This window comes from Calliphora vicina, chromosome 1 (genome assembly GCF_958450345.1).
Source record: "Calliphora vicina chromosome 1, idCalVici1.1, whole genome shotgun sequence".
In the NCBI taxonomy this organism is placed as follows: domain Eukaryota; kingdom Metazoa; phylum Arthropoda; class Insecta; order Diptera; family Calliphoridae; genus Calliphora; species Calliphora vicina.
The window spans coordinates 24,688,909-24,709,302 of NC_088780.1; the positions used below are offsets into that span (position 1 = coordinate 24,688,909).

Here is a 20,394-nt window from a genome sequence, read left to right on the forward strand (position 1 = left end):
TTTTTGGACTAAATTTAAGGAATTTACATGAATAACCTAATTTTTTCGATGCTTTTAAAACGTACATGCTTGTTTGGCTAAATCCTATATATGTAATCCAAAATTTGAAGGACCAATTTTTTTCGATCACATATTTTATTCTTTACTTTTTGACTAAATTTCAACCACTAACATGCAATTTTTTTGATACTTTTAGAACGTCCATGCTTTTTTGGCCAAACCCTGTATTTGAACATCGAAGTATTTATCGATCGATCGGTTATGTTATTCTTAATACAAATACCAAATTTCAAGCATTTTTGCAAAGAAATGAAGAAGTGATACAAAAGCAAAATACATGAAATACATTCTTATGAATTAGGTTTTTGACAACAGACTTAGGTTTTTGGCTCTCAGTTACCTATCTAGTTGTTGTCTATGATATTAGCTATTTTAGCTATGGCCTTTTACCATCTTTCAAGCAACATATGGATTCCGAGCCAACTGCTCATTTTTGCGTTTGTCAGAGAAAGCGTTCTACACCGATTGAAACAAATTGTAGTCGGACGGGGAACGGTCTGGACTACAAAGCGGGTGAGGTAAAACTTTCCAACCACCGAGAGTTGTCGTGATGGACTGGCCGCATTTTCAGGGCGTTTTTCCGCCAATGCTCTTAGTGCCATTGATATTTGGCTTTGCTGTATACTCCGCTGATTCCCCTAGCTTTAAGTAATGATTCGGTTCAAAAATTATTTTTATTTATACCGTTCAAACATCATCATCGGACATGCAAAATCGCCTTTCAAGGTCTCTCGGCTTCAATTCATATTGACTGCTTTTGGGTGAATCCTGCTACTAGCAAACGTTTTGAAATTGCTGCTTGAGTAGCTCCTAATGATTTTGCAAATTTGCAATTGAATTTCCGCTTATATTTCAGAAAATTCTAATTAAATTTCAGAAATTTCTAATTATGTTTCAGATATTTCTAATTGTATTTCAGAATTTTCCAATTGTATTTCAGAAATTTTCATTTGTATTTCAGAATTATTAATTTATACATAAACAGTTTCTTGTTGTATTTCAGACATTTCCAATTGTTTTTCAGAAATTTCTATTTGTATTTCAGAAATTGACATTGGTATTGCTATTATAATTTTCTAAAACACAAACGGATATTTCTGAAATACAATTGGAATATTCTGAAAATCAATTGAAAATTCTGATATGTATGTAAATGGAAAATTGTGAAATATCATTTTTTTTCTTTTCTTTGCTTGAACCAAGGCCCTATTCCACAAAACAACTTATCAACTTTTCACTTATCAAATTTTTGGTCAATTTGCTAAACTGGCTGACCACAAAAACCGTAAATTCTATTTTTGCAACGCAAATTTTGATAATTTTGAAAATTTGCAAGGTAAACGATCGCTATACAAATTCATATTGTTATACATAACTAGTGAAGCTTTAACAAGTAAGAGAGCTATATTCGACTGTGCCGAATCTTAATACCCTTCACCAAGTTATACTTTAAAATAAAAATTTTAAATATTTTTAGGTAAACAAAATTTAAATTTTTTTCCAGTTGTTTTTTCGAAATTGTTTTTTTAATTTAAAAAAAAAAAATTTTTTAGTTTTTAAATTTATTTTTTTAATATTTAGTGAAAAAAATTTTTTGTGAAAAAAAAAATTCGGGTTAAAAAATATTTTTTCCGATTTTGACCCATTGTAGGTCCAACTTACTATGGTCTTATATACGTCGTTGCACAGGTCTTTGAAATATCTATCATTAGATATCCATATTGTCTATATTAATGATTTAGTAATCCAGATATGGGTCAAAAATAGGTAAAAAATCGAGGTTGTCCTGGTTTTTTCCTTATATCTCAGCCATTTGTAGACCGATTTTCTCGATTTTAAATAGCAACCGAGCCGGAAGAATTTTGGAGATATTGATGCATCATTCGTGTATGTAAGTTATTTGGGGGCTTCAGAAAGTTGATTTCAACACACAGATGGACAGACGGCCATGGCTATATCGACTCCGCTATCTATAGCAATTCAGAATATATATACTTTGTGGGGTCGCAAATGAAAAATGTAGAAATTACAAACGGAATGACAAACTTATATATACCCTTGCCACTCATGGTGAAGGGTATAAAAACGTTAAGACGTGAAGTTTTGTTCGACGATAGTGAAGATGTGGTTATAACAAGAAATTATAGAGACCATATTAATTTTTCATGACTACAAAACTTTAATTTAAAAAAAAAATTGGAAAAATATTAAAAAATAAATTTTTAAAAAAAAAATTTGCCATCAAATTTTCAAAAAAATTTTATTTCAAAATATAATTTGGTGAACAAAAAAGAAATTTTTGGAAAAAAATTAATTTTGAAGATTAATTCCATCAGATTAGCTCCATCAACCGGGTCAGTGAATGATTTGCCATCCTTTAAAAGAGTAGGAATTGAGGAACAAGCATTATCCTTTATTTTTTTAATGAACGACCAAAAGCTTTTGCTGCCCAGGGGAGCAGTAAGAACTTTGGCACGGAGGCGATGCTCGTGTAAAGATTTTTTACGCCTCAGCACTTTGGCACACGAAGATCTCGCCCTTTTGGAAAATTCTGAAATATAAATACAAAGTTCTGAAATATAATTGGAAATTTCTAAAATTCTATTGGAATTTTCTGAAATACAATTTGAAATGGTGTAGAATGTTTAATAACTGAGTGAGTAGCTCCCAATGATTATGAAAGTTGATGTTTAGTTCTACAACATTCTTGATGGAGTAATGCCACCAATTTTGGGTCTTCAATGTTTTTTGGCTGGCTTGGGCGATTTTTGTCTCCTGTGTCAAAATCACCACTTCTGAACATTACAAACCATATCTCGCACGTTGAAACCGATGGAAGACATTCTCCATAAGCTTCCGTGAGTAATATGTGTGCTTCAGCGGCACTTTTTCAAATTCAAGAAGTAAAGCAATACTTCCCGCATTTACTTTGTTAGTACAAAATTCAACATTTTCGAAGCAAAAAAAAAATTGTTGTTTACACTAGAATGTTAATAATTAGCGGATATATACCCTTCAAAATGATATATTAGTTATTAAAAAAAACCGTGTTCAAAAGATATGCCATCTATTGGAAATTTTTAAGTCATACGGCCAAGAGAACATGTTAATTTTAAATTGGTGGTCAAAACAACGTTTGGGGTAAAATTTCATTTATATATTTGGTCTAATTTTTCATAGAGAACAATTACCCCAGAATTTGAGGTAATTCTTTATATTTTAGATCAACAAAAAAAGGGTGATATTTTCCACTTTTGATCCATTATTCGCAGCACCTATAGATGGCTGTTTGATGAAATACTTACTTCTGTGCCATACAACATGATATTTTTATTAAATACACTAGCGGTTTGTAGTGTAGTAAAAGTTGCATTATAAAAACTCACAGGAAAATAACAAAGCACAACAAATACACAGACATACATGGTTTGCATAACATAATATATTGTATTTTTATGACTAATTACTTTGTTTTTTGTTGCTGTTGTTGCTGCCATTCTCGAATGAAGTACTACTCCCGGTAGCAACAGTAGTCGAGGTATTAGTACTGATGGCAGTTGTAGCTGCAACAAAAAAGAAAAAAAAGAAGTTGAGAAAATTGCATTAGTCGAACACTTAAAATCCATTAAAAACACTTGATTAGCCTGAGCAAGAGTAAAGCTAGCGAGCACCTCGTTGCTTTCATTGATAAATTATGCAAATGAAAATAAAACTTGAGTGGAGAGAAAAAAGAAAGAATTTAGAAAAAATGGATACAAGTGGAAAGATGTTAAAATGGAGTGTTTTATAATTTACATAATTCAAGGTGTTGTATTTTATCATGTTAATTTAATTAATTTGTATGCAGCCATTTCTTTTTTCGCTTTCGCATTTTTATGGTATTTTTTCCTTTTTTTTTTTTGTTTAAAAACTTTGTTTAGAAACTAATTTCTAGCTAAATGGGTTTCTTTTGCCAACATTGCTACACTGTTTGGTTTTTTACCTTTTCTATTTACCTCCCTCTCTTTTACTGTTTTTGTATGTTTTAATAGACATTTTTGATTTTCTTGATGCAACAATAAACATTTCTTTCATTTTGGTTTTTTCTAGGACTTCTTTCTTCTTGTTGTTTTGCACAGCCATACAAATAGAAGAATAAACAACTTTTTAGTTCTTGACGGTTTTTCCCTATAATTCTTAAGTTGTGTTGGATTTATTTTTTCCTTATTTTTTGCTTGGATTTGGTCTTTCGCATTTACTAAGTAAAAGAAATAGTCACAGAATAGTGGCTGGTGTAGTGTAAAGCTTTTCATAGACATAAATAAATGAAGCCATTTGTTAACTGAGTTGCAGTTACCTGCTTGTATTGTTGGACAACAAACTATTGTTGCAGGCAACAAAACTTTTACTTAATAGTAACACCTTTACCCAGCCATCTCTCTCTATCTACCTGGTACTGCACAACAAGTCTATGGTATGAATAAATATATGAAATAGCAAAGAAAATATTGCAAAGAAAGAAAAACTTTCTGTACCAAGAAAATTGTAAGCAATTTCCATTAGTTGCTTGTCATTATTATTTTGTGCAAAACAGTGGATGGCAATAAAGTGTTAAAAATATAAAAAAAACGATCGGTTTTGATATAATTAGTTAAGATGAATAGTTTATGATTTTGGATTTTTGGTCTACAATAATGACAATATAATTGTAGTTTATATAAGAGCAATGTCAATCTAACAAGCGTTGAGTCCTCCTCATCTGTGGTAAATATTATCGAGCTTAAACTTGGGTTCCTACGCGGCAACAGTTTCCCGGGAATAATTTTTTATAAATTTTCGAAAAATTTTTGTCAGGAATTTCTTTACACATTTTCTTCTTAAAGTTACAATATTCAGATTTATTGTGATGATCAAATTTGTTCCAATCGAATGATTTATTTTCGGTTCAAGCAACAAAGGTATGATTGAAATAAAAGAATTTATTTACACTAATTTTAAAAAATGTCTCTTTTGAAACGAACTACTACTTTTAACAACAATTTTATAAAAAAAAATTGTATTTTCAAAAACACAATACACATTTTTCTTTCAAAATATAAAATTTTCAAGGATTTTCAAAAATTAGTCAAAACCCTTTTAATTTTAAATCTAAGCATAAAATTAAACAAAATGAAATTAAATTTAATGGTTCTAGGTAAAAATTAATTAAAACAAACATGTATTTTCATATTAAAATATCAAATTATATTTTTTAAGCCGATTTGTTATATGATTGATAACTTATATTCGTGACAGTACTTGATACTTGATTTACGTAATAAAGCTCGAATATTCATACTAATTTCATCCACACTGTAGCTTCTTCTGTACCCGTTCAAGCTCAATTCCAATTTTTTACTATAAACATTTATTTTCTATACAGGAAAAACTTTTTGCGCTCTACAACAAAAAATAAAATCTTTTCAACAAAAGCAAAATAAAGAAATCAGAAAAGATGGCAACAACTTTATACAAAAAATAATTTTTTACAAAGTTTTTTTTCTCCCATCCTTACAACTACAAACGTTTAAAATTTGTAGTGACACAAATGATGATTGTGTGTATTGTGTCACTACTATTTGTATATGTGTCTGTTTGATATATTTGCGTGTCTACGCTGGTGTTAGTATCTGCATATACATAACTATTTTGTTAAAAATAATTTGCATAATCTAATAGATCAAAAGATTGTTTGATTGCAATTGTTAGCTAGATGTAATAAAGTAGTCTACCACAAAATAATTTATTTTATTGCAGCCACCAAGATTAGATTGTCTTAGTGATTATTGGTGTATAAAATTAAAAAGTTTAATGCATTTAGTGGCATGATTTTATAATTAATTGGTAGCAATTGGTTAGCTAGGTGTAAGAAATTGGCAATATAACAGAAATTATTAGAATTGGACAAATGTTTTTGGATGACTACAAAAAAGCTTGAAAGAAAAAAAATGTTATAAGACCGAAGTAAATGAAATAAAGTTTTGAGTAATGTATAAAGATTAATTGGTTTACTTTAAACTAATTCAAAACACAAGCTTACAAAAACATGTCAAGCTTTTATTTTCAAACATTTATACAATATAAATTTATTCAAAGTATTCGCCATTGTTAGCTATGAACTTCTAACATATGGATTCCGAGCCAAAAGGAGAGAGCATTCTGCATCGATCGAAACAAATAGTATTCGGATGGGGCAAGGTCTGGACTATAAGGTGGGTGAGGCAAAACTCCTAACCACTTCTTTCTAAATAGTTTTTAACCGGTTTGGCAACAAGTGGCCGAGTGCTGTCATGATGGAATATTACGGTTTAATGACTGACATCATATTCTGAGAGGTTGTCGGTAAATGATAGCTTATCATGCCTCAGTTGCCTTTGGTACAAGTTTCATGTAATGGTCTAGCCAGATTTCAGCAGCTCATAAAAGATATGACCCTTTTGATCCCATCAAATACAGAGCATTACCTTAGCGCCATAGATATGTGGCTTCAGGGTCGTTTCGGCTGGTTGGCCGGGCTTCACATGCGATCACTTACACTTCGGTCCAAAAATAATATGCAAAATCATTTTTTAAGTTCCCTCAGCTTCAATTTGTATGTTACCCAAGTTCCCTGCTTTTGGATGAATTACGCCGTCACAACCATTTTGAAACTACTGCTTGAGTAGCACCCAATGATTTTGCATGCCCTTATTGAGTCTTACAACAATCTTCATGATTTAATGCCTCCAATTCTTGGATTCGTAACTTTTCTTGATTAAAAGCTTATTGGCCAAGTTATTAGCTAATTTAGATATTTTGAGTTTTTATGTAAAAAATTGATTTTTGGTCAGAAATATGAGTGTTCACAGATCGAAATCCTTTTCTTGATTAAACGCTTATTGGCCAAGTTATTAGCGAATTTCGATATTTTGAGTTTTTAAATTAAAAATCGATTTTTGTTGAAAAATATGAGTGATCACAGATCGAGCTCGTTTTCTTGAATAAACGCTTATTGGCCAAGTTATTAGTGATCACAGATTGATGTATTTTGTAAATGTATTTAATAAGTGGACGTATTAGTGGACGTGGACAATTTTTATTTCTGTAAAAACTCTTTTGGACTATTGCGAACATTAAAAAAAATTAGACATATCGGTCAAGGCGTCCAGTTTTTCTTTCAGTAAAAAATTAAATTGGATTACAATGAACATTGAAACAAAAAATTAGCCAAATTCGGGGCAGCTTTTTTCCGATTTTGGAAATACTCCGCATTCCAATGTAACTTAAACTGTGAATTTTTGCTGAAAAACCAAAATAACTCAATTTCTTGAGTTCAACACATAATCAGACATAGTAATATATGTATTCCAAAGTGTGCGGCACACGATGAGAGGGCTTAAGCTTAGCAAAATGGTATCAATATTTCCTTTCTATCACAACCCGTTAAAAAGTTATGTTGCTTTAAAAATGTTTTGTTAAGACAAGCTAATAAAAAAATTTCTAAACTTTTTTTTACCAAATATTATTTTCTAGTTAAATAAATAACTTTTTAATGGTTACTGATAGAAAATAAATATTGGTGCCATTTTGCTAAGCTTAAAATGCCCTTTCATCGTGTATATTTAAAAACTCTAAAATGCTTTTTTTTATTTTGTTTATGAAATTTGCGCCCCCTGTTGTGGGTTTTTGAAATTATTTTTAATGATTCAAAAAACACCAATTGTATTAATTTTTGATGCAGAATCTACTAGTGAAATCATATTTGCAATATATTCAACCGTTTTTGCTCTACAGAAAAAAGTACTCAAAATGGGCATCTTTAGGTGCGTTAAACCACCACAAGGAGCGAAAATTTTCCAAAAAAAAGGACGTCATTATTTTTATTTGCGCAAATACCTTCAGAAAAATTATGATACCCGAAAATCAAATGACGTGACCTGATCACAAACGAACTCTAATGTTTATAAAAACAAAAATTGCGTTTAAAAGTTACCCCATCTATTGCAAATCCGGCATTTGTATGTCATAAACCCAATAGCTTTCCATATTAGTAAAATTTACAAGCTCTACAAAGCCTTGCAAACTGAAGGTGGTTAAGTAATAAATATATTTTGGGTCCTCGTAAGATTCTAGGACACGGCCCTAACAAAAGGAGAAAGGTGTCTGAAATATTGCATAAATACTCCCTATTAATAAGGGATGTTTGGTATTGCAAATGGGCAATAGCGGTCAATGATTTCATCTAGCCCTCATACAAATGTCTCCTTGAAATACTGTAAATATGTTGATTATGCATCCATCTTTATAAATTTTGCACAAATAAGTTCTAAGTAAGCCGAAATTATACTGCAAAGTATGACAAAAATTGGGTAACATTTGTCCCTAGTCCCGATACAAGGTCCTCATTACAAAATGACTCCAACTTTAATAATAGATAATAATATTAATGAAATAACAAACCCAAACCCATATATGTTTCACATCATTAATAAAAACCTTGCAATTAAAAACTTTGGTTTGTTTTTAAGTAAAACTATTTTGTTTTAATTTCTTTGAAACAAAGAAAAATATTCTATGCAAAAAGAACTTGTGGGCGTATGATTATTATTTAATTAGTTAAATTTAAATATCACGTATACGCACCTTTATATTATGCATAAATTAATATAGCCTGCAAAAAAACAATTTGGAAGTATGTACAGTGGGGAGCTCAAATGAGTACATGTTTCTATTGTGTGCACTTCTTATGGAATAAAAATAAAACTAATAAAGCAAATCCAAAAATTTTTTCTGTCATTTATTTTATGTCTAATATGTAACAAAACTAATTACAATTCAAAACAAAAAACATCCAGTTCTAAATAAAAAAACAGACAAAACTAAAATAACTCGCATGTACTCAATTTTGCACCCCACAATAATTTTAGGGAAGAATTGCATTTTTTAAAAAAAATTTCAAAATCCTTTATTACGTAAATAAAATTTTACACGCATTGGCATATTTTATATAAATTTTTCATTAACTTTTTTTGGAATACTCTCTCTCTCGTGCTCAATCCGCTGTTAAAGCTCGTACAAATTGGTAGGAGTTAATCGGTATTGTTTAAACCGCCAATTCACGATTCACTAAAAATTCTCAATAGGATTGAACTCAAGACATTGAGCTCATAACTGCATTAATAAGAAATTTTTCTAGGAACACCATTCTTTACGATTTTTGACGTGTGCATTGGGTCACCATCCTATTGAAAAATTACTTCTTCTGCAGGATTTCCTCTTTTATATACAAAAACGTGATGATGAGACTACAAAATCGGTATGGTGAGTCTGCAAAATACGCAGATGGTTTTCTTTTCCCATTATTTCATTGATTCTTTGCATTGGTCCAAGGTGGCACCATATAAAGCAACCCCATATCATTACCGTGTTTTACTGTTTCCTTACTGTGTCACCAATTTTGAAAAAATCGGCGAAATAATGAGTTAAGAAGACTATTTGCGTATGTTGAAGACTAATCATACCGAATTTATAGACTTGCCATTCCAATTTTGAAGATAAAAGCGCCAATCATGTCGAAGAAGTTATTTTACAGCAGGATGGCGAATTAAAGCACTCATCAAAAACTTTGAAAAATGGTTTAGTGAGCAAAATTTCTACCGAAATATTGTCCAGTTCGATATACCGACCTCAATACGTAATCATCTTTGTCTTTTTCACATACGTCTTTTGACTTTGTAGATTATAACGCTTATCATGCAGAAGAAGTAATTTTTCAATAGGATGGTGACCCAATACACACGTCAAAAATCGTAAAGAATGGTGTTCCTAGAAAAATTTCTTATTAATGCAGTTATGAGCTCAATGTCTTGAGTTCAATCCTATTGAGAATTTTTAGTGAATCGTGAATTGGCGGTTTAAACAATACCGATTAACTCCTACCAATTTGTACGAGCTTTAACAGCGGATTGAGCACGAGAGAGAGAGTATTCCAAAAAAAGTTAATGAAAAATTTATAAAATATGCCAGTGCGTGTAAAATTTTATTTACGTAATAAAAGATTTTGAAAATTTTTTTAAAAAATGCAATTCTTCCCTAAGGTTATTGTGGGGTGCAAAATTGAGTACATGCGAGTTATTTTAGTTTTGTCTGTTTTTTTATTTAGAACTGGATTTTTTTTGTTTGAATTGTAATTCATTTTGTTACATATTAAACATAAAATAAATGACAGAAAAAATTTTTGGATTTGCTTTATTAGTTTTATTTTTATTCCATAAGAAGTGCACACAATAGAAACATGTACTCATTTGAGCTCCCCACTGTATGTATCGATGGCTTAATATGAAAAAGGCGTAACTAATTTTTTTTTTTCAAAAATATCAATGAAAAAGGTGATATTAAATGACTTATTAAAATAATAAAAAAAAATGTTTTAAATGTGAAATAAAATTTGATGTCTCTTTTTATTAAAAATTGCATTAAAACCTTTTTTGTGTCTAAAATTGTATGGATTTTATTAAGTTTTTTCCTTCTCCTGTAAAGTATCAAAAAATCGAGTTACGCCTTTTTTATATTAAGCCATCGGTATGTATATTAGGGTGGGTCGATTTGTAAGGAAAAAATAGTCGATATTATGCCATCGATTTTTCGATAGCTTTTGGCATGAGGAAAAAAAAGTTCCAATACGACATATCAAAAAAAATCATTTTCGAGTCCAAATTTATTTTTTTTTACTTTTAATTTTTGAGGTTTTTTTAGTAGGTAATAAAAGATTTAATTTTTCTTTTAAATATTACCTTTGTTGAATGCTATATCCGTCCATGGTGATTTATCAAAACAATCATAATAAATGACAGCCAACTCGACAGATCTAGCTTCAACAATATGGCTACTATCATCTACCGAAGTTCGAAATTCCCTATTGGATTCGCGGTTTTCAGACATTCTTTCAAGCGTAGGTGAAACCATGATATTTTAAATGTTCATGTTGTCTGACCTCAGTTGCAATTAAAAATCTTCTCAGTAAATAGACGACATTATTCTGGAGATTTTACTGTTGAAAATTTCTGCACATAGAAATCAGATTCGTGATAGCAACCGAATTTGTTGCCAATCGAATGATTCTACCTTAGTGAACGAATTTTACAGTTGTTGGTACATAATTTTGGAAAGGTTAACAAAAGTTTGGTTGCTTCAATCGAAATTCTTCTTTATCTACTGACTTTCTGTTGATAGAACTAAAAAAATCGATGTGTGCAACCGAATCATTCGATTGACAACAAATTCGGTTGCTATCACGAAACTGATTTCTCTGTGTGCCTACTACATTTACCCAAACATATAATATTTCTAACACTTTTGCGAGATGACTTGATAGCGTACGATCCGTAAAAAATTTAAAATTACAGGATCTGGTCATCTAGTTTCGCTAATCCTTTAAATATCTAATACTCTGCATAGCTCAGCTAGTTTATCCGGTTCAAAAATATATAATTTGCTCCATTATCAAAATGTTAAATATCATCATCAGGTTATTCGCTCAAGTTTTATTCCTTGCGGTTTTAGTAATTGTTAATGATTGGCTAAACACCTAATTGGGCTAGTGCATTGAATGTAAGTACTTACCATGAACGCTTACAAATAGTGATTTAAATAAGTCAGTGATTTATAAGCTCCTTTGCTCTTTGCCAACCTATAACTAATAATCTAAATTAAATGAGAATTAGATACAAGAGTATGGCATAAACAATTCATTGAAGAATAAGGTCGGTTTTCGCAATCAGAGCAACATATGACAGCTCCTTCCTGTCACACGAAATAAATCGTTGACCCCTAGATCTACACAGTTGTTAATTTTAAATAAATGAATCATTAATAATTTGATTAAGTAACGTTACTATAAGATAGCTTTATTTGCTTAAATCGCAAAATACTAATACCTTTTCTCTATAATCTCAAAAAGCATCTTTTGATTGGATTTTAAAATCAAGCAAATGTAAATCGCATGCATTTCTCGTGCTCCTTTAGGTAATTATTATTTGCCTTACTATATGCTACAAATCCATAATTTACAACATAATAACTTAAGACGCTTTAGTTTTCTTCTATGCAACACAAAAACGAATAATATTTTTGCAATAAAAAAAATTGTTTAGTTTAAAAAAAGAACAAAAACCAAATTGAAATTGAAGAAAGAAAAAAATTGCTCACACAAAGTTTCAAAAAAAAAAACAAGCAAGAGAAATGGATTTTCTCTTTTATATAACATGCATGCATTCGATGTAAGAACATGAAAATCTGCCATAAAAGTAAATTCAAAATATCATTTTCAGTGCTTTATATTCGGTCTTACCTACACACAGAGTTTAAATATAAAAGTTGTCTTAGTTTTTCCCATATCATATCATTTCTTTTTTTAATTTTTTTTCCTTTAGTATTTTTTATACGCATCCATAAGATGATAAGCCAAAATGAAAGTAAAAAACAGTTAAGAGCACGGATATATAATATGTTCTAATAAGGAAATTCCTCTTGTTATTATGTTCACTTGTGCTAAAATTTTCCACATTTCTGTATATATTCTATATACATTTCAAGCAATTGCATTATTAGTGGGTGTAACCGTACCATTATGCTACTTACAACCAGATACATTAGCATTAAACTTAAGAAACTCTGTACTTGTAATCATTTTTGTTGTACAACTGTACCATACAATGTGCATATGTATCCGGGTTCTTTTGAATGTACAGTGGTGGGAAAAACACATTGAACTAAAATTGCTTCTATACACAGACTTTTGTAAAATTCTGCTTTGAGTGGTCTGCCAGAGTTGATAATATAAGTAAGCTTTTGTATTTCAAATGCTAATAGTGCCTGTTATTCCTTTTATACCCTACACCACCAAAGTGGGGAGGGTATAATGCGTATACCAATCGACTTAGAATCACTTTCTGAGTCGATTAAACGATGTCCGTCCGTCCGTCTGGTCGGCTGGCTGGATGTCCATGTAAATCTTGTGCGTAGAGTACAGGTCGCAATTTTGAAGATATTTCGATCAAATTTGGTACATATTATTTTTTCGGCCCAAGGACCAAGCCTATTGAAACTGGCTGAAATCGGTTTATTGTTTCACCTAGCTCCCATCCATAATTGGTCATAGCCCCCATATAAGGCCCACTTCCGAAAATCACTTAAAAATATAAATTATTGAAATTTTAAAAGAAAAATGTTTTTGCTCTTTTACTTAGTGTAGAGTATTATATGGTCGGGCTTGACCGACCATACTTCCTTCTTGTTAATAATACCGATGATATATTTTTTATTTAAGAGTCCATTTGTTGTTTTTAAAATTTCTACTTACTTTCGAATTGTAAAAGAACTTATAACGCGATTTTTCCCCAATATGTTTTGACCGATACTATATGCAGCTACGAGTATGTCTAATATTTTAAGTGTGAGTTTATTTTGGCGTGTGTATGTGTGTGATGAAATATCATTACTATAATATCTTGTTTTTCTATTACGGGTACATGGTACAACATTGAAACTCATACCCATAAAGACGTTTGAAATTAATATCAAGCTACATAGATGGATATATGCAATTTCATATAATACATCCGTATCTGCATACATATTTTTGTAATAAGCTGATATTCATAATCATTTGAGTGTAATATGCATATGTATATATAATAAGATTTTTTTTTAGCGTACAAAAGACTAATCAAAATGCTTATAAAAAACGTTAAAATGATTTTTAATTTATGTATATAAATGCTTTTAAAAAGATTGTATATTTTATACCCATCATTAAAAAAGATGGGGGTATAATGATTTTGCCACTCTCTTTGTAACACATCGAAATAATCATCGTAAACCCACAATAGAATATATATTCTAGGTACTCATAAGATTCTAAGGCGACCAAGATATGTCTGTCCGTCTTTCTGTTGATTTTTCGCAGCATTTTTTGGCATGGATAATTCGATGTACACATGACTCATTAAAAAGTGCGTACTCAGTTTTTCGTTTTCTAATCATAATATCAATATTGATTGCAAAGGAAATGATTCTAGAGTTGAAAGAAAATGTTCTTTAGTTCGCCTGAAAAAACTAAAAAAAAATCCTTTAAACAATATACTTTAACATGCCTTGTGAATTTTTCTTCTATCTTTGATATGCTGTTTTCATTTTTGGAAGTAATTAAACATGTTTTTTGTATCGTAATATTTAACAGATCCATTAACATATTTTTACGTTTTTACCTTTTAAATTTAAAGCATAATAACTAAAAATTGCAACAACTCTTTATTTAAATTAGCACAACAATTTGGATAGTTGTTGCAATTCAGTTGATGTTATCTATAAAAGTGCCTACGATACGTCGACTTCTCAGTAACTCGTTGTTACTACTTATATACACAGTGTACTATGTGCCCATTCCATTTATTGCGGCAAAAATTTGAATGTTCAACTTTCGACTACGTAAATATCAAAATTATATGAAAATTGACATATTAAAAAAAAAATTGTTTAAAATTTTGTTTTTTAACTTTATTAGTAAAAAATATATGACAGATAAATTTTTTTGGTGAAAACAAAATTCGGGTTAAAAAATATTTTTTCCGATTTTGATCCTTTGTAGGTCCAACTTACTATATATAGCTTTATATACATCGTTGCAATGGACTTTGAAATATCTATCATAGGATATGTATATTGTCTATATTAATGACTTAGTAATACAGATATCTATCAAAACAAGTAAGAAAGTATGGTCGGTCAAGCCCGACCATATAATACCCTACACTAAGTAAAAGAGCAAAAACATTTTTCTTTTCAAATTTCAATAATTTATATTTTTGAGTGATTTTCGGAAGTGGGCCTTATATGAGGGCTATGACCAATTATGGACCGATCATAATGAAATTAGATCGTGTGATTTATGTCTCTATGAAAGTGTACTATGTTGAATTTTATGAGTATACCAAGATTTTTAAGCGATTTGTGCAAGTTAAAGTGATTTTCGGAAGCGGGTCTATATGTGAGCTATGACTAATTATGGACCGATCGTGACATGAATTTTGTATATATAAAACTTATTTGGAGCGAAATTTGTGTAGATATATGGATAAATTAAACATTTATGACCGATAAAGTCCAATTTCGAGAGGACATTTGTATGGGGGCTAGGTGAAATAATAAACTGATTTTAGCGAGTTTTAATAGGCTTGGTCCTTGGGCCGAATTTGATCGAAATATCTTCAAAATTGCGACCTGTACTCTGTGCACAAGGTTTACATAGACAGCCAGTCAACCAGACGGACGGACATCGTTTAATCGACTCAGAAATTGATTCTAAGTCGATCGGTATACTTAAAGGTGGGAGTTAGACTAATATTTTTGGGCGTTACAAACATCTGCACAAACGCATAATACCCTCCCCACTATGGTGGTGTAGGGTATAAAAATTATCCCGGTTTTTTCCTTATCGATTTTAAGTACCAACCGAGCCCGGAGAATTCTAAATATATTGATGTATCAGTCATGTTTGTAAGTTATTTGGGGGCCACGGTTTTCAACATACAGTCAGACAGACGGATAGACGGACATGTCTAAATCGACTTCGCTGTCTATAACGATCCAGAACATATATACTTTGTGGGAAAAATTTAGAAATTACAAACGGAGTGAAGGGTATAAAAAGAGGGAAATAAATCTTTGAAATATAATCTCCTCGGCAAGCACTACAAAAAACCTTGTCGTAGCTACCAATTATCTCTTATGGCTTAGGAATTATTTTTCAACCTTTTTACCCACCCAACTCCAGTTGGCAACATCGGGTTCAAATATTTCCGGATTTTCTCCATTTTTCTTTTGTTGAACTACTAACAAATGTGTAAGGCAAATAAAAAACAAATTGTTTAAAAATCATGGCTGGGTCTAAAGTTATATGCACTTGAATTTAAAAAATTTAAAAGGCGATCTTTTTTGGAAAAAAGTATGTTTTTGAAAAATTTCTAAGAAGCTGTGTACGGACTTTGTACTTTTTGAAAAGCTAACTTTACTCCAAATATTTTAAATAAAAAAATTGATAATTTTTGATACCGAGGGGACCAGGTCCATCCAAAAATTTAATTTTTTTATGTAAAATTCAACTTTAGGGAAAAAATACTCACATCGCATAGTCAATATCAAAATGAAGTAACACATTTTAGATGGCCCAATATAATCTTAATTATTTTGTAAAGGGTTCCCATTTTCGGGAAGTATTTCGAAAATCTAACTATTGCAACAACAAAATACATGTTAGTCAATGTGTTTGTTGTTGTATCAGATATTATTTTTTTTTTTTTTGTTTGACAAAACGAAGTGTCTCGTTTCTATATATAATTCAATCAATCAAATCAAACTATATCAACTTGATAATGAGAAATATACCCCGGTACACAACTAAGTTTTCTTTCTCATAGTTTTCATTTTCATACTTTAATTTCATATCACTTTTGTAACTGTTGACTTTTTCTATGATTTATTTATGTAACTATAAATCTCATATATGAAAAATTATTATTTACTCACACTTATGAGATTATTATCAATTAGTTCTCATACCCCGCCTCAAGTGTTCGTTGAAAACAACAACGTTTTTTCATTTTTAGTTTTCAAAACTACTTATATGGAGTTTTAGAGGGGTGGGAAGTGCCACATTTCCCAACTAAATAAAAGTTTACTTAACTAATGAATGCAATCTAATCGTTTGTGTAACACTAGAACTTGAGAGTATTTACAGAAATCTAATATTTACATATCATTATTCATAAATTGGCAAATAACATAACAAACTGTGTAAAATATTTTTAGAGAGAAGAAATTTCATAAATATTTTCATTTCAAGAACAAATTTCGAAACTTTATAGGAAGAAAAATGTGATAAACTTAAAAAAACTGTTTTTTTTTTGTAAATTTCTTATTATAATGATAAGAGATTTTTTTTTATGGAAATATTTTGAAATTCTTAATTATATTTATAAGTCTTTCAGTTTTTATTCTATTATTTACACTTTATCCTTTTCTTTATCTTTATTGAAAGTATTGTAGTTTTTCTGGTTACTTAAATCATTTTTCATTTGTGTTCTTTTGGTTTTTATCATTGATTGTTAGTGCTGAAAAGTGGAATCCTGTCACATTTTCTCTTTCTCTCGTTACCCCAAATGACAAAAGACAAATTTGTTTAAATCATGTTGACAGTGACACAAACTCACACACAAACACAAACACACACACACACTGTTATATGTATAAGCAAACAATGCTGCCAACTAAAGATGAGAAAAATATAAGATTTTAACAACAAACAGCCAACAAATACTCATGTATACTGACAATCAATGTAGGGTTTGTGTATTGTTGGTAGTATTGCTTGTAAGTATAAAACCACTTTGTTAGATTATATTTGTTTTATACATACTCACTAGGGTGGTCCTTATATAGTAATTTTGATGGATTTTCGATGTTATCAAGACCTGAAGTTGTTCTTTGTTATATAAACATAAAATAATAACAAGTAAGAGTGTATAATATTTGGCTGTGCCGAATCTTGTACACCCACCATTGATAATGGACCGATCCTCACAAAAGTTGGTAGAATGATTTAGGTTCATATAAAACTTGTTTATGTCCAATTTCATCACGGCATTAATTATTTATTTATGAATTTTCAAGTCATTTTCCTCTGGGAGACCTTGTATGGGGACTAGTGCCAAATGTTAGCCGATTTTCGCTTTACTTTACAATATAATTTCAGAGTATTTAGAACTAATCCAATTTTTAACAGAGTTAATAGATCAAATTTTATCATAACTAAAATCCAAATTTTGCCTGCATTGTCGCATAATCAACATATTTATTACTACTCAAACCGTAGTAATTTGTATGGGAGCAATATGAATTCATTGACCGATATTGATCATTTTCAGTTCCAAACAAACCTTATCAACAGAGAGTATTTGTGGACAATTTCAGCCAGCTAGCCTTTGGGCCTCGACGGGTTTTTTTCAACAGATATACAGACGGACAGATCGACGGACATATCTCGATCGTCTTAGAATCGTATGGGGAATCACAATATATATAATAGTGTGGGCCTGCGACAAATATCTCCAAATGTTTCATATTTATAGTCTTGGATGATTATGAATTTCAGCCTTTTCTATGTGGGCTATTTATCTGTGGATAAATCGTTTTAAGTTTTCAATTTATATATGACCTATTCTTGCTGAATTTTGTAGGAATACTGCTATTTGAAAGGCATTTATGTATCATCGAAGACCCATGGGATCTATTATAATACTCCTCAGGAACAGACCTACATGTGATGTGCAGAAATGAAATTAAAAATAAAATTGAATAGAAGGATAGAAAATTGGTATTTACCGTAATTCTCCCAAGACTTTGAATTGAAATAACCAGCTATATCCCCTAGTTCATCATTGAATATATCCCTCAGCCCTTTTTGTCCCAGAACCTGTAATATATAACAGTTACACAAAATGTGTTCTACTGTCTTTCACTCATCAATATCCTCGCACATTTCACACAAAAGTCTTGTGTGAAACTACCCCATTCCTTAGCAATGGCTCCAATTGATCAACGACCGCTTATCACTCCTTCTAGAGATCTGAGCATGCTCCTATCCAACCCAATTAGTATGAGGGCGGGTCAATAGGTCAGTGACTTATTGAATGGAACACAGGATTTTGTATAAAAAATCATTTTATTTTTCAACACAGTCTCTTTTGAGCTTCATACACTTTCTCAAACTTTTCTCTAATTTGTTAATTCCTTCCAAAAACTAAGATTAGTCGGGGTTATCAAAATATGTAGGTATTTGCTTGTGAGATGATTTCATCGTTGAAGTCAAATGATTTTCCTTCGAGCTATTTCCTCAGGTTTAAAACCAAGGAATAATCACTCGGAGCTAATTGAGGAGGATAGGGTATATGACAGAGAAATTCGTAGCCTAATTCAGGGATTTTTACACTCGATTGTTAGAAAATACAGCACCCATCTTTCGAAAAACCAAGGGATCATTCAAAATTGATAGGACTGATCCAGGAGAGATGCCTATGGCTTCCACAATCTCTCGATTTTTCAATCTCCAATTGATATTAATGGTGTAGAATTCCCATTGCATTTATCAAGCTTACTCTTCGTTTGAGTGATGGTTTTTCCGCAAAAATATCATGCTTAATGAGCACACGAAATTCACTTTTTTCCATGCTCTTCACAAGTCACGAGGTAGTCTGCTATCCATAGCAAAATCTAAGTGCCACAGCTTGTTCAAATTTGGCAAGAGGCAACTGACAGGAGTAGTGTTTTCCTTTCAGCTTAGAGGATGGAAATTCAAAAGGTAGTTTTTTGGTTTCTTTTGCATCCAACTTTAGCCAAATATCCTTGGAAAATCTGCAATCCTTCCTACTATTCGAGGTTTGCATTGTAGAGTCACCGAATCTCAACCTATAGTATTGATATATGGGGAATTTCATGTCAAGTGAACCAATTTTTAAAATCAATGTCTTTCGATCGGGATGAAATTTGCACCAAAGTTAGACCGGATAGTAATTCAGACACAATTTTTCAACAAGATCGGTCAAGAACTCTCTGAGTTATAGGGGGTCAAAATATGACAATCCAGTAAATTATTACCTATTGTTCTTAGCAAAATGTGTCCCAAATTGTTCAGATATGTAGCTATTTCTTCAATCTTTCGAAAAAAAAAAATATTTAAAAAAAATGAAAAATTTTTAATAATTTTTTTTCAAAATAGGCCCTTTTTTCTTAAAAGATAGCTTAAATATTTTCCTTGAAGAGCCATTTGGTCGCTTACTAAGATGCGAGTTCGATATAAAAATGTTTTGTAACTCAAAACAAGCTATTTTTGACTTTTTTCAAAATCAAGAACTTTGTTTACTTTTTTTCAAAATGGGCCATTTTTTGAATTTTTATTTTTTGCTCAAAAGAAAGCTAAGGTTTTTTCCTTGAAGAGGTTTTGGTCGCTCAATACGATGCGATATCTATCAAAATAAATATTTTGTAACTCAAGACATAGAATTTTTTAAATTTTTTTGCAAAAAATTACTTTTTTTTCAAAATGGGCCCTTTTAAAATTTGTTTTTTTGCTTTACAAGGGTTTTAGTCACTTAGTGGGATGCGAGTTGGATATATATCAAAATAAATGTTTTGTAACTCAAGATATACAAATTTGATTTTAGATTTTAGTAAAAAATTGCTACCCAAAACTCGAAATTTCCGGCTAAAATTTTCAGCATTTTG

General features: G+C 30.7%; 1 protein-coding gene across 1 annotated transcript in view; it reads right to left on the reverse strand.

Annotated features, from left to right (window-relative positions):
• Positions 1 to 3,519: 3,519 nt before the first annotated feature.
• The window catches only part of Ir84a (Ionotropic receptor 84a), an 81,558-nt gene continuing 64,683 nt past the window's right edge, over positions 3,520 to 20,394 (reverse strand). Inside the window, exon 8 of the mRNA XM_065509826.1 lies at positions 3,520 to 3,623. Coding sequence (XP_065365898.1) covers positions 3,520 to 3,623 — 104 coding nt within the window. The remainder of the gene's footprint in view (positions 3,624 to 20,394) is intronic.